The 17,432-nt window shown below is 33.7% G+C and overlaps 1 protein-coding gene across 3 annotated transcripts in view; it reads right to left on the bottom strand.

Annotated features, from left to right (window-relative positions):
- KCNH5 (potassium voltage-gated channel subfamily H member 5) overlaps positions 1–17,432 on the bottom strand; it is a 275,201-nt gene that overhangs the window by 236,006 nt on the left and 21,763 nt on the right. For 2 of the 3 annotated variants that reach the window (XM_011384653.2, XM_023527121.1), the window contains 2 exons: positions 5,965–6,071; positions 1,814–1,942 (listed from right to left, as the gene is read on the bottom strand). In XM_011384653.2, coding sequence (XP_011382955.1) covers positions 1,814–1,942; positions 5,965–6,071 — 236 coding nt within the window. Of the gene's footprint in view, positions 1–1,813; positions 1,943–5,964; positions 6,072–15,719; positions 15,839–17,432 lie in introns of those variants that run through there. The other variant, XM_011384646.2, reaches the window with a different exon arrangement.

Genomic DNA, 17,432 nt, shown 5'->3' with positions numbered 1-17,432 from the left:
TTTAATGTCCATCGGATGGGTTGCGATGGCCCTTCTTTAATTTCTGATATTGGTAATTTGTATCTTCCCTATTCTTCTTGGTTAGCCTTGCTAGAGGTTTACTGACTGTAATAATTTTTTCAAAGAATCAGCTTTGGGTTGTAGTGATTCTCTCTAATGTTTTTCTGTTTTCTATTTCATTGATTTCTGCTCTAAGATTTATTTCTTGTCTTCAGTTTGTTCTTCTTTGGCTACTTCCATAAGGTAGAAGCTTAGGCTATTAATTTTATATCTTTCCTCTTTTCTAATATATGCATTTAGTGTTATAAATTTTCCTCTAAGCAGTGCTTTCGCCGCATCCCACATATTTGATAAGTTGTATTTTTATTTTGATTTAGTTCAAAATATTTTTCTAATTTACCTTTAGGCTTCTTCTTTGATCTATGGCTATTGAGAAAAGTGTTCATTTCCAAACATTTGGGGATTTTCTAGTTTAATTCCATTGTTGTCTAAGAACATATTTTATAAGACTTCTATTCTTTTAAATTTGTCAAGGTGTGTTTTATGGCCAGAATCTGATCTACCTAATGAACGTTCCATTAAGCTTGAGAAGAATATGTATTCTGCTGCTATTGGCTGGAGCACTTTCAATTTTAAAACAAACAAAAGAGCATTAATTAGAAGACTATTCTAAACTTCCTAGATACTGGTTCTATGAGTAAAGGTAGAGAAACAGGTAAGATGGATCCGAAAGTGAATGAATACTTTATTCAATCATCAATTTATTCAATTTAATAAACATATTTCCAGAAATACTCACAAATGAATTGTTCTATATTATACTTCAAATGGTTTACAAATTGTAAAATTTTTTCTTGCAATTTGATGCTAACCAGAAACCGAACGGGTAATAGTAATACGTATGTGATTTCATATGCTGAGAATAAATGTAATGTAACTTTTTTTACAATTATGATTACGATTGAAAATATTAAAGTTTGTATGCCAGTTGTTTAAAAAGAGGTAAGACAAGGCCATTTTTGCCAAATGCAAAAAGGAAGACATTTCATTTTTAGTCTCCTAAAAGATTATTAAAAATGTTTCATAAAAGTTTTTAAGGATATTTCAAATTTTCATTCATATGACGCCAATATCTAATTTAAACATAACTGGAGAGAATAAAATAACAGTAAAAGTACATGCCGCCGACTACCGTTTTCTATAGCAGTCTCTCTGAATAGTATAGTTGGTAAGAGTCCAATTAGAATGTTTTCATCTTCCAGATACTCTCTTGATGACAAACTTGTTCTTTACATAATCTAGCAACATCTACCAAAGAGAGTACAACAGCCAAAGAAATAAAAGGTGAAAGGTAACCTGAAAAAGTCAACTAATCAAACTCTAATCAATTTAGCAAAATTCAATCAACTGTGTTCTAATATGACTTCACCCAAACTAACCCACAAATTGTTATACATTTTGTTTCTAAAACTCACCATGTTATAAGTTGTTAAAATTCTCATTATACTGATTCTAAATAAATAACGTTCTATGAAATCTCTTCCTTATATCTTGCCTTGATTTCTCTTATTATAAGTTTAGCAACTATTATTTCAATTCTCTATTTCCATTCAAACAATATGATTGAATTAAACTGATTTGGACAATTGCTAATATGAACGTGAAGCAAAAGAAGGGCCAGCTTGAGCAACAGATTTTGGTAAGATGATGATGATGATGATGATGATGATGATGATAATAATAATAATAATAATAATAATAAAATTTAAGTGGCAGCCTAATTCTTAAGTGTGGTAACTCCTTTGAAAATTACCTTTTGTTGAATCATCCTCTATTGGCTGCTTGAACAACGTGATATCCTTGAAAGTGCATAGGAACAAGACCACCTTTTCATGCTCATTTCTTATTGGTGCAATTTGCATATAAAACCAAACAGGGGTTCCTATAAGAGAAAGAAAGGACAAGAGTATGACACAGTCACAGCAATGACTTGGTCTCCTGCCTGCCCTCTTCCCTCAGCTGCCAACTGCTATGCCAAGAATCAGCACCAAAACAACATTTTAATTGCTAAAAAGAATTCTTTAAAAAACCTTTAATTTTATATCAACTACCAATTGCTCAAAAATTAATAAACATATTTTTCAACTCAAAATATCAAAATCTGAAGGTAAAGCACAGGGTGTCATTTCTTAATGCAGGAGCACAAAGGCAGTCTCACTACTTAAGTAAAACCAGCATCACCTTAGTTCTGGACCCCTACACCACTGCTGCTCCCACTAACTTCCTTTTGATAGTCTCACCAAGTGTGACCACTCCTACACGCTTCTTCTTGTCACTTTGAGAAGTATTTCCAATTGACTCCAAAAGTAATATCTGTTGCTCTGGGAAGTATTCCTCTAGGAGAAACATCTTAAATGCTCTCAGATAGACTTACAAGATAGCTCTATGGCTTTGACTACATCCCACATCAGAGAAAGAAGATGTGACATAAAGCCTGATGTACACAGAGCTCTATTTGAAGCCTTTAGCGGAAATGTTAAGAATAAAATGTCCCCAGCACTGCTTCCTACCTCCCTCACTCAAAGCATCAGGCTGAACTCTGTCACTAGGTTCCTCAAACAGTGGCTCTTGCAGACTCCAGAGGACAGACAGTTTCAAAGGGTTCAAGGCTTAGGTTTTGAACAAATCAGGAATTGGCATCATGTCAAATAAATATTTGAAGACAAGAGAAATGGCTTCAAAAGAGTAATTATCCACTAAACAGTAAAACACTGTAGAAATGTTCCATCAGAATCAAAAAGACACATTTTCCATCATATTGGTTCTAAGCCACAGTGCAGTAAAGCCCTCCAAAGAGTCTATGTTAAGGACATAAAGGCTTTTGTCAAGTTTGGGGTATAGGGAGTGAAATGTGCAACTAGTAATAGACTCTAGGTGACAGCTGATAGCCTATTAGTGGCTTTTAATTAAAAACAAATAAGAAACACTTCCATACACGTAGCCAAAAAAAAAAAAAAAAGCCACATCATAATGTCACTAAAAAAGGGAATTTGCCATTTAGACAAGAGGAGGTGACTAAACTACCAGGTTCAAGAAGTCAGAGAATTAAAGAGAGGAGATTTCTACGGGAATATTCAGTTCTGACAATATTCAGTTCTTTACAGCCCCAGGAGGCCTATGAAATGACATGGTCCTTTCTGAAATGATTACAGAATGAGACAGGGACCTCCGAAGCAATTACACCATCTTCCAGAGAGTCTTATTCTTTGTTTTCTGCTTCTTATTTTACACAGTGTGTCCGGACATTGTGAGTGATGTGCACTGTTATACAAATCACCAGACCCAGATGCTAGCAGATACATGGCCTATGGCTGTTCCATCATGGTGAGCTTGAGGCAGCAGGCTCATAAACTGAGAGAAAAGGGCATTAAACATAAGTTGTTTTCCAAGGTCTGTTAGAAATTTGAGCAAAAAGAGACGATGCTACAGCTTATATCTTTCTATGAAAACAGCAACATTTCAAATTTTGGCATAGAGTCAGGGCTGTTTTTTTCAAAGTGCTTTCAGATATCATGGTGTACTTTTGTCAAGTTGAACCACAGGGTCAGACTTCCCCAAGCAGGCTGAGTACTAGCTGAGTGGCTGGTGAAACCTACATATTCTGGAGTTGAGGTCCACTGGGATGGTAAGTCTAGGAAGGTTAGGCATAGATAGAGGCCTGTAGCTGCTAGAAATTCAAGGCAGTGCCCTTTGTGTAGATAGAAAGAGCCATTTTCAATCATCATTTCAGAGCCACTGTTTCTTTCCCAGCAGTAGAAACAGCCCTCTGCTAACCAAAGCAATAGGCCTAAAGATTAGAAGTTGCAAACCAAAATGTCAATCGTGACCCATGTTAAATAGGATATACCTCAATCTCCCCATTTGCAAAATGGTATTTAACTGAATCATTTAATGAAAGTATTGGGAGGAGCTGGTATTCAAGCATTCCCAAAAGAGTTTTCTACAGACATGCTAATTTTCCTATTTAACACTGAAAAAAGTTGCAAGAATACACTTTTTTCCGTTGATGTTCAAAGCTTTCATTTACTTATGAGATTTTTTTACAGCTTCTTTTAAAAACTGTAGAACTTCAATAATATCTATCCTTCATATTAAAGAAAAAATAACTCAGTTCAGATACTACACAAAAGGAGATGGGAGTTTTAATCTATAGTACTATGGGCTGTATCTCCTATAAGCTCTAAGCAGACATCTACACATATATTGATACTTATCTGAAAAGAACCAGACAGGCCTGAACAAAGGTCTGTCATTTCATCCATTAAAATAAGCACAATATCTAAACCACCTTGGAAGGAGACTTCTGTAAATGTAAAATTCAAGTTATTGCTGACATGATTTAAAAGATATTAACAAACAGAATTTCCACTAGACTATTTTTTGAGAAACTCAGAAACTATAGACTTGGCTTTGATGCTTTAAAATCAGGCAAAGATTTACTAATTCAGCTTAAATGTCAAAGTGAAATGACCTTAGTAATATGAAACATTCTTAAATTATTTGCTAAACTTAAGACATATATCTAAGTCATTCAAGAGATAACAATACTATAAGAAAATGAAAGGGGGTTTTGGCATAAGAGCCCACTAAAAATTATCAATATGGATTTGGACCTGATGAAAAAGACCCAGAAAGTATTTAGAGCCTGACTTCTCTCTTACAGAGGCATAGCTTATCATTCAGAGTGGATCGTTTTCTAGATGACAAGCCAAAAGACATTTGGCTATGACTTCAAAGAGATATCCTTCTTCGGTCTTGATTCTAAAATAAAAGATAAGATGCTAAGACTTCCCTTAGGTAAAACCATGAAAGACATGTTGCCATGACCAAGAGTACCACTGTGGAGTGATAACTATGGTTGTTGCCATCTCTATTAATCAAAAGAAAAACCTAAGTTCAATTCCAAATATTCCACAGAGGACAAATGTTTAAGGTAAAATGGAGAGAATAAATGATGTTCCACAAGATCCAACAGGCACTGAACACAGAACAAGTGTTTCCGGTTGAAGCCAGAATGTGTTCCAACCTGGAGAAGAATTTTGTAACCATCAACTTCCACTAAAAATAATTGGCTTTGCTATCATTTACCATTAACACTTTAAATAAATGAATCCATTTTGTGAAGTGACTGTTCATTTCAAAAAAAAAAAAAGGAAGGTTATTTTGGGAAAGCAGCAAAAAGAAATAAAGGTAAGGAACTATAGCAACAGAACAAATTAGAAAGAAATATTGGCTGATGGGTGTACTAGCTCATTTTCTGTTTGTTTGGTTTCTTCCTCCAAACACTGGTGGAGAGTCCATACCATGAGGTCTTATGTGATTATATAATGGACAACTGGCCACTCACAAATCTCATCCTAGACAACAGCTCACAACAATCAATATAAATTTATCAGATATTAATGGCCTGTTCTAAGAGTAATGACTATTTCCACAAGTTAGGTCTGAGTCCAGCTAAAGGCCATATTGGTAAAGATTCACCTCAAGCAGATACCTCATATTCACATGTTATCTATGTATGTATAGAAAGGTAATCACACATACCCAGTGATACCAATCACCTTTTCCTTTAAACGTAAGAACTAAATGAACTTCTTTGTCATTTTTAGTTGGTCATATAACTACAGAATGTTTACCATGAGTATTCACTGCATATTTTGCCATCTGATACAAAAAATAAAAAAAAATCACATTTAAAATGTACATTTTTCTTCCATTCCTCAAAAGGTTGTTTTTCATAGTCTGAATGATTTATTAATCTTGCTATCTAATTTTACTAACATCCCCTGTCCCTGCCAAGAGAAGCAACAAAGTTTTATAGTCTCTCTACACTATATCTCAACTACCACTGCTAAAGAATAACATTAATAAAGAGTTGACGCATCTTATTGATAATTTACTTACTGTTTTTCTTATACAGAAGAACTTCAAAGCAGTTTGACTCGTAGTTGTCAAAAGTCTGCCTAACTTTCTCAATGGTCTTCTTGTCAGTCAATTCCCCATACATAAAACTGGAAAAAAAAAAAATCCATTTCGGTTTTGTGTTGCTTTTCAAATACTACATAAAATCATATAGTAGTCTTTATTGATTAATAATTCAAATTTAGTTACGAATATAATGTTGCTCCCACAAAATGAACTAAAATATGTAAATCATGTTTTAATCATGATTGTTAAACTTCTTGCTAAAAGCTAGCCTTAGAAATTATTTCAAACAGAGAGAAAAGAAAGAAGTAATCTCACTGTACACAATTCATATATGCACAGATTTCAATTACTGTAGTTTAGTTAAATAATGCCAGTTTCCCAACAATACCAACTTTCAGTTACCAAACACTATTAACTGGGAATAATCACATGAAGTTCAAAGTTTGCTGGTAGCTCTTCAGTCTACAAATCACTAGTAAATAACAGATAACACATCATGACCAGTGGCCAATCATCTCACTTCTTTCAAAGCCTGTTGGTATTGCTCATTGTGTATCTCTTACTCAGTTCACACACAGAATCAAAGCATGTATGTAGTTGTGTTGCTTTCTTGTCTTGCAGTGATAAATCCTTATGACATTTTATAAAAATAGAAATCAAAAGCAAGAATTAGCCATCAAAGATTAAAGTCCATCAAAGAAATGAAAATGATAATGCCGAAAGAGAATATGAATTGAACATAAATGAAGTTATAGAAGAAATAAATGAATGTGGGAAAGCTGACATTACTGCCATTGAGAGATTCTAGATATGCAGCCAGAGAACCTTAGTGAAGGTGAATTTATCAATTTAAATCAAGAAAGTGATTGCGACAAAAAGGATCAAGGTTTCTCAGAGGAAGTGATGCCAATTAAAAAAAACAATGATGTTAAAGAAGCCCTAGGAGATAGTTCACAATAGTGTGAGTGGAAGGATAAAAGAGTTAGAGTTGATTCAAACCTAGAGGGAAGTATGACTATTTGCAGAGATAGAAAAAAAACGCTCTCTTTGTATCATAAGTTATATTATAAGAAAGCAAGAAACGTTCAAATGATCCATGCTGCTTTTTCACAAAGAAATGAAACACTTTAATTCTCAATGCTTCTAATGTTCTGAATCACAGTGTACTAAATAAATAGTAGTTCTACTAATATTATTTTCATGCATTTATAACCAACAGTAGGAGAGTTTTTAATGTTTTGACAAACATTGTTAAAGGTCACAGAACATTTTTTCCAAAGAGTATTAGGATAGTATTACATGGTTTCAGAATGCATGATCTTTTTTATACTTTCATACTATATGAAATGTGAACATTTCATATTACACATAAAACACTGATATTCTCATCATTTATGTGGATTTTTTAAATATATATATACAAATAAGGCTAATGGGAGGAAAATACAGGTGACAAATTGAAGAAGACATACACTATTACTATGGCTAAAAGAACATACAAAACGAATTAAAGAGTGAGCTTTTACATGCCACATGAATTTTCCTAATGTTTGAAATTACCTATTTTTCTACAAGAAATTCACCAAAAATCTGATAATCTACAAAACAGAACTCAGTTAAGGACTACAAGCCTCTACAACTCTACCCTGATGCTTTCACGATCATCAATTGTTCATCTGGTTTAAGATACACAGTTCTACTAGCTAGTATACTTGTCTAGGTCATTGTTCCCACGAGGAAGGAATAAGTTTTTGAAGCCTCAAGTATATCTTTATTGTTGCTTTTTTCCAGTTTTCAATGAGTTAGCATGTTGGCCAGAAGCAAATCCAAGTGTGGTGGGGCCTGAAGCTTATACACATTTTAGGAGCCCTCTTTACAGAAAAGAATACGAAATTATAAAACAAAATTAGGCACAGAGGCTTGAAAGACATCTACTCAAGTTAGGGCCCATGAGGGTTAAGATTCATTATCCTCTTGGAAAAACTACCTCTAAATATAACAATCTAGAAAATTTACAACCTGAAAAGCATAGTTTGTTAGTAGGATCCACCAAAAACTAGCAGGATTCAATAGCAAGGCCATATCACAACTAGGAATTAGAGCAACACAGGCCAATCTTATGGTAACACTAACCTAAGAAACTAGAATTCCAAAAACTAAGAAATGAAAGAAAGCAGATGAGGCAGACCAAAGATTGCCCTAGCAATCTGCAGCTTGCCTTTTCGATTACGATATTTCAATATTTTATTAAAAAAAGATATTTGCAGTTGTCATTATAATAGTAAAAATGAATAAGAATCTCAGAATAAAATAACAGACTCTAATTCCATAATCTTACAGCTAAACTAACACATGAAATTTCAGCGTCTGCCTGTAAGATGGCAGTGAAAAGCCACTGTTCCCACCTAAGCCTGGGTTTCAGCTCATGTGAGTTTTTGAAAATCTCTTGAAGGCACCGCAATGAAATTAGAATACTTCAGTTAGAAAGCGCAAAGTCCCTCCCTCCAAAAAATAAAACATTAGTCTAATACTGTTAATAATATTCTTTACAGACAGGTGAACTTTTTTAATCAACCAGTTTTTTGAATGATGATAATGATAACTGACTGTATTTTTAATCTAAAAACTCTTTAATAAAGAGAAAACATTAGAAACAAAAATAAAAAGATAAGAAAAAGTTAATTAAGCTAACTAAATGTTTGTGGTCTTAAGAAAATAAAAACCATTTTACTCCTTTTACTAAATGTCAAGATTCAATAAACTGAAACACAATATTTAAAACTGGTCAACAACAACACCAAAAAAAAAAAAAACATTTTAAAAACCATCTATAATATAACAGGCAATTAATTAGGATAAAAATCATAAAAAAAATACACTCTAATCGAATATAAAATTAAGTTACAACTAAAAAGAGACTGTTTTGGAAACTGATGTAATAATACCACTTAGGAAATATGACACAAGTTTGATTCAGCCAAAATTCTGGAGAGAAGATGAAAATCAGCAATTTTTCAAATAAACTATGAAAATCCTATTATATATTCTTCATTATTTTAGCCCTCCTAATGCTAAAATCTCCTGTCCTAAGAATATAAAGGCATTTTTAAGAAAAAAATCCCAAACTATTACCATAACACTTTTTAAAAAGATAGTCTTTTATTTCTTACATTGTTTCACTGCTATTATAAATTACTTCTACAACTGCACTGTGTGTTTGATTGGAAGGAAAAATTAGATGCACAGAAGCAATCTATCTCTGCTATGATTTTAAGCAGTCATGATATAACAGACTACTGCACTTGGAGGACTATAATTCACAGACAAGTGGTATAAACTCGCTCACTCTTAGTTTCCTCATCAGTAAAATGATGATAATGTTAATATAGCCCAGAGGGTGAGATTAAAGGGATAATGCCCATGAAGTTGCAAATTAGACTGTTTTACATAATGGCTGAGTTATTACCGGAATGCTTCTTGTGGGTGAATTTAAAAGAAGGCCCTTCCAGCCCCAATCCCATTGCTTCTGCACCATTCTAGGACAGGGCTTGGGCTACACTTGCTAATGGACAGGATCACTGAGTCTTAAAGGGAAATGCCCATCATTCTGTGTGCCTTCTTTGCAAGCCCATGAGGTGGAAGCATAAACTCACCCAGGGCCTGCTCCTGGATAATCTGGCCACTTCTCTTGCCACCCAAATAACTGGTAGTAAGATTTGGTCCTGGGAGTAAAGCAGTTTTCCTCGGGCCTGGGCTAAGCCATGTCCAGCTTGCCTAAGCATTTGGCAGTGTATCTTTTGTGTATATTGTGCCCTAGGAAACTTATGGAGACAGGTGCCTTTGGTTTATAACAGGATTTACTTATTCCTAGATCCTTTGTTCTGCCATCAAAATCTCACAAACGAGCCTCATTATGATACCTCACAGTAAGAATGGCTATTATGTTGATAGACTTCCGAGGGAGAAAAGAACCTTAAAAACTGAAAAAAAATATATAACCTAATCATGATTTACTTCATCTATCTCAATTCGCTAATGGTCAAACAATGTTCCTGGACTAAAACACTGCATTCAGTCACCACTAGAAAAAAAATATTACCATCTATAGGCTGTAGTTCACATGCTAGCAAATGCTTCATTACAGAAACCACACAGATTGACTTAATGCAGTTGGTAAATGTGGTCTTCAGCACAGAAGCAGCCACAAGAGTAAAATCATCACAAAAGTTAATGGGAGGATGGGCTGAGATCTGCAGTCAAAGAATCAAAAAAGATGCCTAAGAGAGAGGAGGAGGAGGAGGAGAATTTAGAAAGAAATAAGAACGAAGCTTTTAAACTCTGAAAAAAAAAATTTTTGGAATAAATCAAAGCATTACTTTATATAGTAGATTGTGACCAAAAGTTTTCACAGCCTATTAATTTATATGGGCTTAAGAGGACTAGATAGAGTCATAAAGGTCAGACTCATGACATAATTAAGGGATTCTAGGGATAGCACTGGACATCTCTAACCTCAGAGCGTGAACATCACTGAGGCACCTCTGGTGTCCAACACTTTCCCTCAGTGCCACTGTATGAAGCAGCACCCTCAGCCAAATGGAACTAGACTGACTGAGATCCATCATGTGTAATGTGCTCTTGTTGGCTGAGATAATCTTGTGTTATAAAACTACTTGTGAAATACATCCAATAAACTGTCTCTTAATATCTCTGCTTCATTCTCTAATTTGATGGCTTGGGCAAAGGATTATTAATGGGCCTTTCCAGAAAAAAAAAAAATGATTTTGAAAGCATCTATCTACTCCAATCTTCCTTACCTACATGATTGCTCTTCTCACCCCTTTATCCTAAAAACAAAAACAAAACAAAAGGAGGGGAAAAAAAAGGAGAATGGGCTTTTAAATGTTTCCAGTTAATTAGAGATAAAATGCTAAAGTGGTTTCTACCTAAACAATGAGAGTAAGTCTTGAATGTCAGGGTTTCCTAGGGGTCATAAGATAAGATCACATGCTTTAAATGCTATTGACTCAGAACCTACAATCTCCATCAAACATGCAATGTGTTTTGTGTCCTTTAATAAACAGCAAAACAATCCAAAGGCATGGAATGCAATTATTAGACAACATAATGGACTAGATTTGAAATTCTAGAAATCCTGAAGTGTCATAACAATATTTTTTTAAATTTTAGCTAAAATAAGAATGAGACAGTACATAGCATACATCACATTTATTAAAGTGGAAATTTAGATACTATTATGAAGCACAAGATGTCAGAAAACTAATATCCTCAACTCATGTGTGGTGAGAGTAAAAATAGAAGGCTACCTGACAGCAATCTGAGAGCGGTTAATTTATAAATTCCATATATATTCTACTACCTAGCAATCCTATTTCTGGGCATAGACAGAAAACTTCTCACATGGGGCCACAAGAAAAAGTGTAGGAGGATATCGATCTCCAAGTTGTTTGAGGCAGCAAAGTGTCAGAAGTTGGAGTTTATGACTAATAGAACAAATAAATAAAATGAAAGCTGGGAAGAAACTGGAGCATTATACAACAGTCAGACATAATGAAACAGATTATCACATAGCAACATAAAAAAATCTCAAAAACATAACATTGAGTGAAAAAAATAAGAAACTGTAAGTCTTACTGCATGATACATTATGTGGGTCTTAAAAAACAAACACACATGAAGTGATATTTTTTAAGAATACATATATTTAATAAACAAAAGATAGAGTAGAAAGACATAAATAAACACACTATAATAAATAACTGTGGAAGAGGAAGGGGGATACGATGAAGGGGAAAAGAAATAAAAGGAAAAAAAATAAAATAGCTTGCCCACAGAGAGTACGATAATAATATTGGGACAAACTGAGGAGTATGTCTGTTTAGATTCTTTGCACTTAATCTAATGAGGGAAGGGTTTGGAAGGACAAAAAAACAAACGAAGGAAGGAAGGAAGGAAGGAAGGAAGGAAGGAAGGAAGGAAGGAAGGAAGGAAGGAAGGAAGGAAGGAAGGAAGGAAGGAAGGAAGGAGGGAGGGAGGGAGGGAGGGAAGGAAGGAAGGAAGGAAGGAAGGAAGGAAGGAAGGAAGGAAGGAAGGAAGGAAGGAAGGAAGGAAGGAAGGAAGGAAATCTTAGCCTCTTGATACTGTAAAATCACAAATTATTATTTTTGATTAAAATTATTGGGTGACAATTGATTAACAAAATAAGTTTCAAGTGTATCATTCAATAGTAAGTCATAAATACATTGCATTGTATGTTCACCACCCAGAGTTTTTAATTTTCCCATAAAACAATTCATATTTGAACATTTAAAAAATAGAACATTAGTCTTTACTCAGTTATTACTTTAATCTTATTGACTTTAATCCAACTAATACAAGTGGTATATAAAGGTGATTTTTTTGAGCATCTAAAGTGTCATATCTTTTCCACAAAAAATGTCATATTTTTTCCACTGATTTGTAGTTTCTTATTCTGTTATGTTTGTTTAAAACTTATCATTATTAAAATCAATAAAATTCTTTGCATTATTTACAAAGCTATCCTCAATGTCAAATAATTTATTTCTATACTCAATTGAATTTCAGTGATTCCAAAACTCTATAACTTTTTGCTGCTGTATTTATAAATGTGTACATAATTTTCTTCCTCTCTCAGTTTCCTTGTGTCTCATATTCAAAGGCTTTTATAGATTTATACAGGAAATTTGTAAACAAATGAGAATCATGTTGCAGATACTGCTTTGTAAACTGATTTTTTTGTTTAGTCGGTTAACAAACCGACTTAATTGGTTGATTTTATTTTTTACTTAATAACATGTTGTTAGCTTCTTCCAGAGTTATTATCCTTCCAACATACGATTTAGAAAGTTAGGGCTTTGCCATATTTTTTAACAAATCTACTACTGGACATTTTGATTATTTTCCAATCTTCATTCTTCTAAAATATACTGCAACATAAAATGAGTATAGTTTAATTTTTAAAAGGGATGAAGAAATTTAAAAGGGGAGTACATAAAAACAAACTATGCCTCTTAGAAAACCTGATAGGGCTCAAACATCATTTGCTAGTCTTCATTGCTCTGTGATGGCATTAAACTTACTGCAATTTTTAGATTAGCTAAACATACGGGATATTTTGTGCAATCAAGTAATAACTGCTTATGTTAAGAATATTATCATTTTGAAAATAGTCTCTAAAATCGTGAAAGAGAAGTTTGAGGGAGAATTGTATACTTCTTCTCAGAGTGAAAAAGCATAACATAATCCAAAGCTCTCCTCTCTATTACCCACCTCAAATACCATAATCCTTGGGGTGAAATACAATAAATAAAAGCATGTTGTATGGAAGCACGTGAGACCTAGGTTAGGGTTTACTGTAAAACACGCCAACCCAATTCAACGAATACTGACACAAAACACTGAACTGTGTCCTAGTGCATACAAAAATGTACAAGATGGAATCTCTACTTTCAATGCATTTATAATCTGGTACTGATGGTGGGAGGGAAAACGCAACTCTTTAAGAGGAGAGAATATGCTAATATAACATGTCAGCATTTTTTTAAATGAACTCTTTTGTAGGAAAACTGCACATGCTAAAGAAAACAGCCTGAGGGTGGGGCGGATTCATGGGAAGCAAGAATAGATGGCAGCAGGACTTTAAAATATATCCAGATATGAAGAGCAATACTTCTCAAAAACGACAACAAAAGTAACAGCAAGAAAACCCCAAGGGATAAGGAAAGCTAATTTAACCATATGATGATGCCAAATGATGAACTGTGGAGAGTCAGAAGGGGAAAACCGCATCTTGTTGAGAGAATTATAAATACCTTCAGGTGGAAGATGGCATTGAAACAGATGTTGGCATGATGATGGGATGTCCGCAGTCCAAGAAAAGGAAATGGGAGCATCTACCTACATTCTCTGAAACTCTTTATAGAGTCTATTCCACAAGTAAGATCTGTCATAAAATCTTTTCCTAATCTAAACTCTGCTGAGACATAAGAGAACAGAGACACTCAATACAAACCTTAATCTCCAAGAACTCACATCATACACCCTAGGGGAAGCGCTAGCCCAAGAGCTAATATCTACTCAACAGATAAGGTACGAAAGACATAAGTGGTCCCAAAGGGGATTTCTCAACGAGGGACCACAGTTTTTCATCATTCTATTTACCGGTTTCAGATGTGGGAGTGAAGACTCAGTGTGAGAATGATGTAGTAAAGAGAAAAATGAGGATCATTTGGAAGAGGATAAATTAAAAGGATGTTTGACAGAATATTTCTCAAATCTAGCTAAGCATCAGAACCATAGAAGCTGATAGTTAAAAGTATTGATTCCTGCCCCCACCTACCCACCTTGGGTGATTCTGATTTAATAGGCTTGAGGTTAGGTAAGAAAATCTATGTCTTGTAAAACTTCTCTAAGAGATTCCTATGTGTGATCAGGTTTAGACCCCCATAATATGAAATCTTTGCCCTCCATGAAGATGCAGAATACATATATTTGTATATGCATATGTTTATCAGCATAAAAGGGTAGAAAAAAGATAAATAAATCATTGTGGGCAAATAAATAATTTATGGGCAAGTCTCTTAGCATAAAACTCTACCTCTGTTTTCTCCTCTGGAAATCAAAAAGATTTGAAATAGAAAATAATTTAGATCCCTTGTAGTTTTAAAATAACATGATTTGGGTGCTTAGATAAGTGAGATCTTTAAAGAAAAATTAACTCAAGATAAAACATCCCATCTGGCTTTATTGAAATATTGTGAAAAAGATTTCAGTTATAAATTGGTTTCTTATATAGCGTTTTCTTTTTTTATGATCTTTTTTTTTGTAATACTCTCTTTAAGCTCACAGATATGGCTCATTTTTAAAAGAATTGTTATAAATAACGTAAATGTCAGATTCTGTTTTACATAAGTCAAACAAAATAGCAACAGTACAAGGCATCAACATGACAAAGTATGTATGATTTACACGGGATGTAAGAACTTTATTTTGATGCTCTTTAATTGTTCATGAACATGTCCTACTTGGTTAGGGGTTGTTTATTTTGTTCAAGACAGTTTTGGCAGCAGGAAGTGCTGGTGCCATCAGTGGTTCCCTAATATAAGATGCTTCCTTGATCATTCAGCACCTAGAATAGTTCTCGACTCATAGGTTACAAAAAATATTTATTGAATAAATTCATAAACTCACAGATATGCAAAAATCCTTCTCTTTGCAAAAATTTTCACTAATGGCTTTTAAACCATATATTGCCATTGACAATTTAGTCTCCTTAGTATTCTAATTTAACTTTTACCTTATAGTTTTTATATGTGAGCAAGTAAGTTCTGGTGTTAATTCTACTGTGTTGGGGGGAGGATTCCTCCACACCAACAAGAAGCAATTCTTGGGACACCAGGGGTTCTATGATTCAAACATATATTTATTATAAATCACAATATCGCTGTGAGTCTATAGTTTTTATATGTGAGCAAGTAAGTTCTGGTGTTAATTCTACTGTGTTGAGGGGAGGATTCCTCCACACCAACAAGAAGCAATTCTTGGGACACCAGCTCGGGGTTCTATGATTCAAACATATATTTATTATAAATCACAATATCGCTGTGAGTCTAAGTCAGTTTAAGCCTTTTAACCACATTCAGCAATTAGTTAAACTTCAGAAAAGGTTCCTGAGCTGTTCTATTACCTACCTGCAAGTGCTGCTTTTCTGCATGACGTCAGCTCGATGATACCCAGAGAGTTTGCAAAAACCGTCATTACTATAAACTACAGGCCAATCTACAATCTGGGCATTTCCCAGTAAGAAACTCGATTCTAAAGAAGAAAGAAGAAAAAGGAAGATTTTTAGCTTTATTTAACAATGTACTGCTTTCAAGTAATCAAAAAAGACATATTCATAAAGATAGACAAATGCAACTATGAATTTTTATGTTACACATAATAAAACCTATTCTTGAAATTGACATAATCAATTTAACATGATCATCAAATGCGATCTGCAATAAATAAAAGGTTTGCATTCAAACTAAAAACTCCACTGAAGAGAAGCCAGTTTATAATAGCTCTTTGCATTCAAATATATGCTAAGCTATGAAAACAAGGTACAGTTAATATTAAATAAATGTTAATAACTATAACAATTACACGTAAAAACAGGTGAGTTTATTAAGATTAGGGCTACAATCACTTCTTCACGAATTGAGAATTCAGGACTTGATAAGAGAGGCAAACTTAAATGGCTCCTCCAAAAATTCAATTAATGTATTTTTTGACATGATGAAACAAATTCTTTGTTTAAAAATTAGATTGATCTTAAGAAGTCTAATTTAAAATACCACTGAAGAATCCCTTCTTAAAATAAAATTATTCAAAGATATTATTTTCAACCACACACTACACAGAATTTGGAAACTCTTTATTCTAAATAAAGAAACATCTCTGGTCTATTTGCCAAAGTCATAAGCAATAGCTTTAGCAAATTATAGATAACATCATAAATATGTTAGCATTAAAAGGAATTGAAATTAAAATGTTAAAGTATAAAAATAAAAAATTATTTTTAAATAAATATTTTAGGAGTAAAAATGTTTTTAAAAATACTTCAAAATATTTAAAATATCTACCAAAAAAATCTCCTTTGAACTCATATTCAGAGTAGTATACTAAACAGATAAATTAACTAATGAGTAGAAAACTAAGTTTAAACTCTGACTCACAGTTGGTCTTCATAAAAATAACAATAGAATTCAACATTTATTGAGTAACTGCTAAGTAAAAGGCACTAGCCTGGGTGAGGCAATAGGCTAGAATAAATAACAGTAAAACATATTTTTACTCTCGAAAAAACTTACATATTAAGAAAAACAAATATGTAACAACCAATTACAACTTGATTTAGCAAAATATATGCTAAATCAAAAAGCATAGGACAAAATATGAAAAGAAATCTGTTTCAAAGCACTAAAAACCAACCAAAAATAAATAGAAACTGGAAAAGACAAACTCTTGAAGAAAGGGAGATACATTAAGTGAGATATTCATTTAACTGTTTTTCCCTGAGAGCACTTCCCAATACATATAGTTCATAGGTGACAGAGTTCTAACAGAAAAGTCAAAGGTGGCAATTTGGGGCGGCCAGAGCAGATTAAAGTTAATAGGGAGATTCTTTGACATATGGAGCCATAAACCTATATATAAATGTACTTCAAATCCTTCTCTGAGGCCTGAACTGTGCGTGCACAGGATAAGACTACAAAGGAACCCATCAAGTCCAGAAATGAGAAGAAGACTAAGAGGTAAGCGGAAATTTCACCAGCTCCCCAAGGCTCCAAGATAAATTTCAGAGTTCTAGTCCTATCGAGTTAGAGAAGCTTGGTAAATTTCACAAGATTTCCAGTTAGGCC

Source organism: Pteropus vampyrus, unplaced genomic scaffold (genome assembly GCF_000151845.1).
Source record: "Pteropus vampyrus isolate Shadow unplaced genomic scaffold, Pvam_2.0 Scaffold15, whole genome shotgun sequence".
Taxonomy (NCBI): domain Eukaryota; kingdom Metazoa; phylum Chordata; class Mammalia; order Chiroptera; family Pteropodidae; genus Pteropus; species Pteropus vampyrus.
Note: the sequence above shows the minus strand (reverse complement) of the source record. Positions and strands in the feature narration are given on the sequence as shown.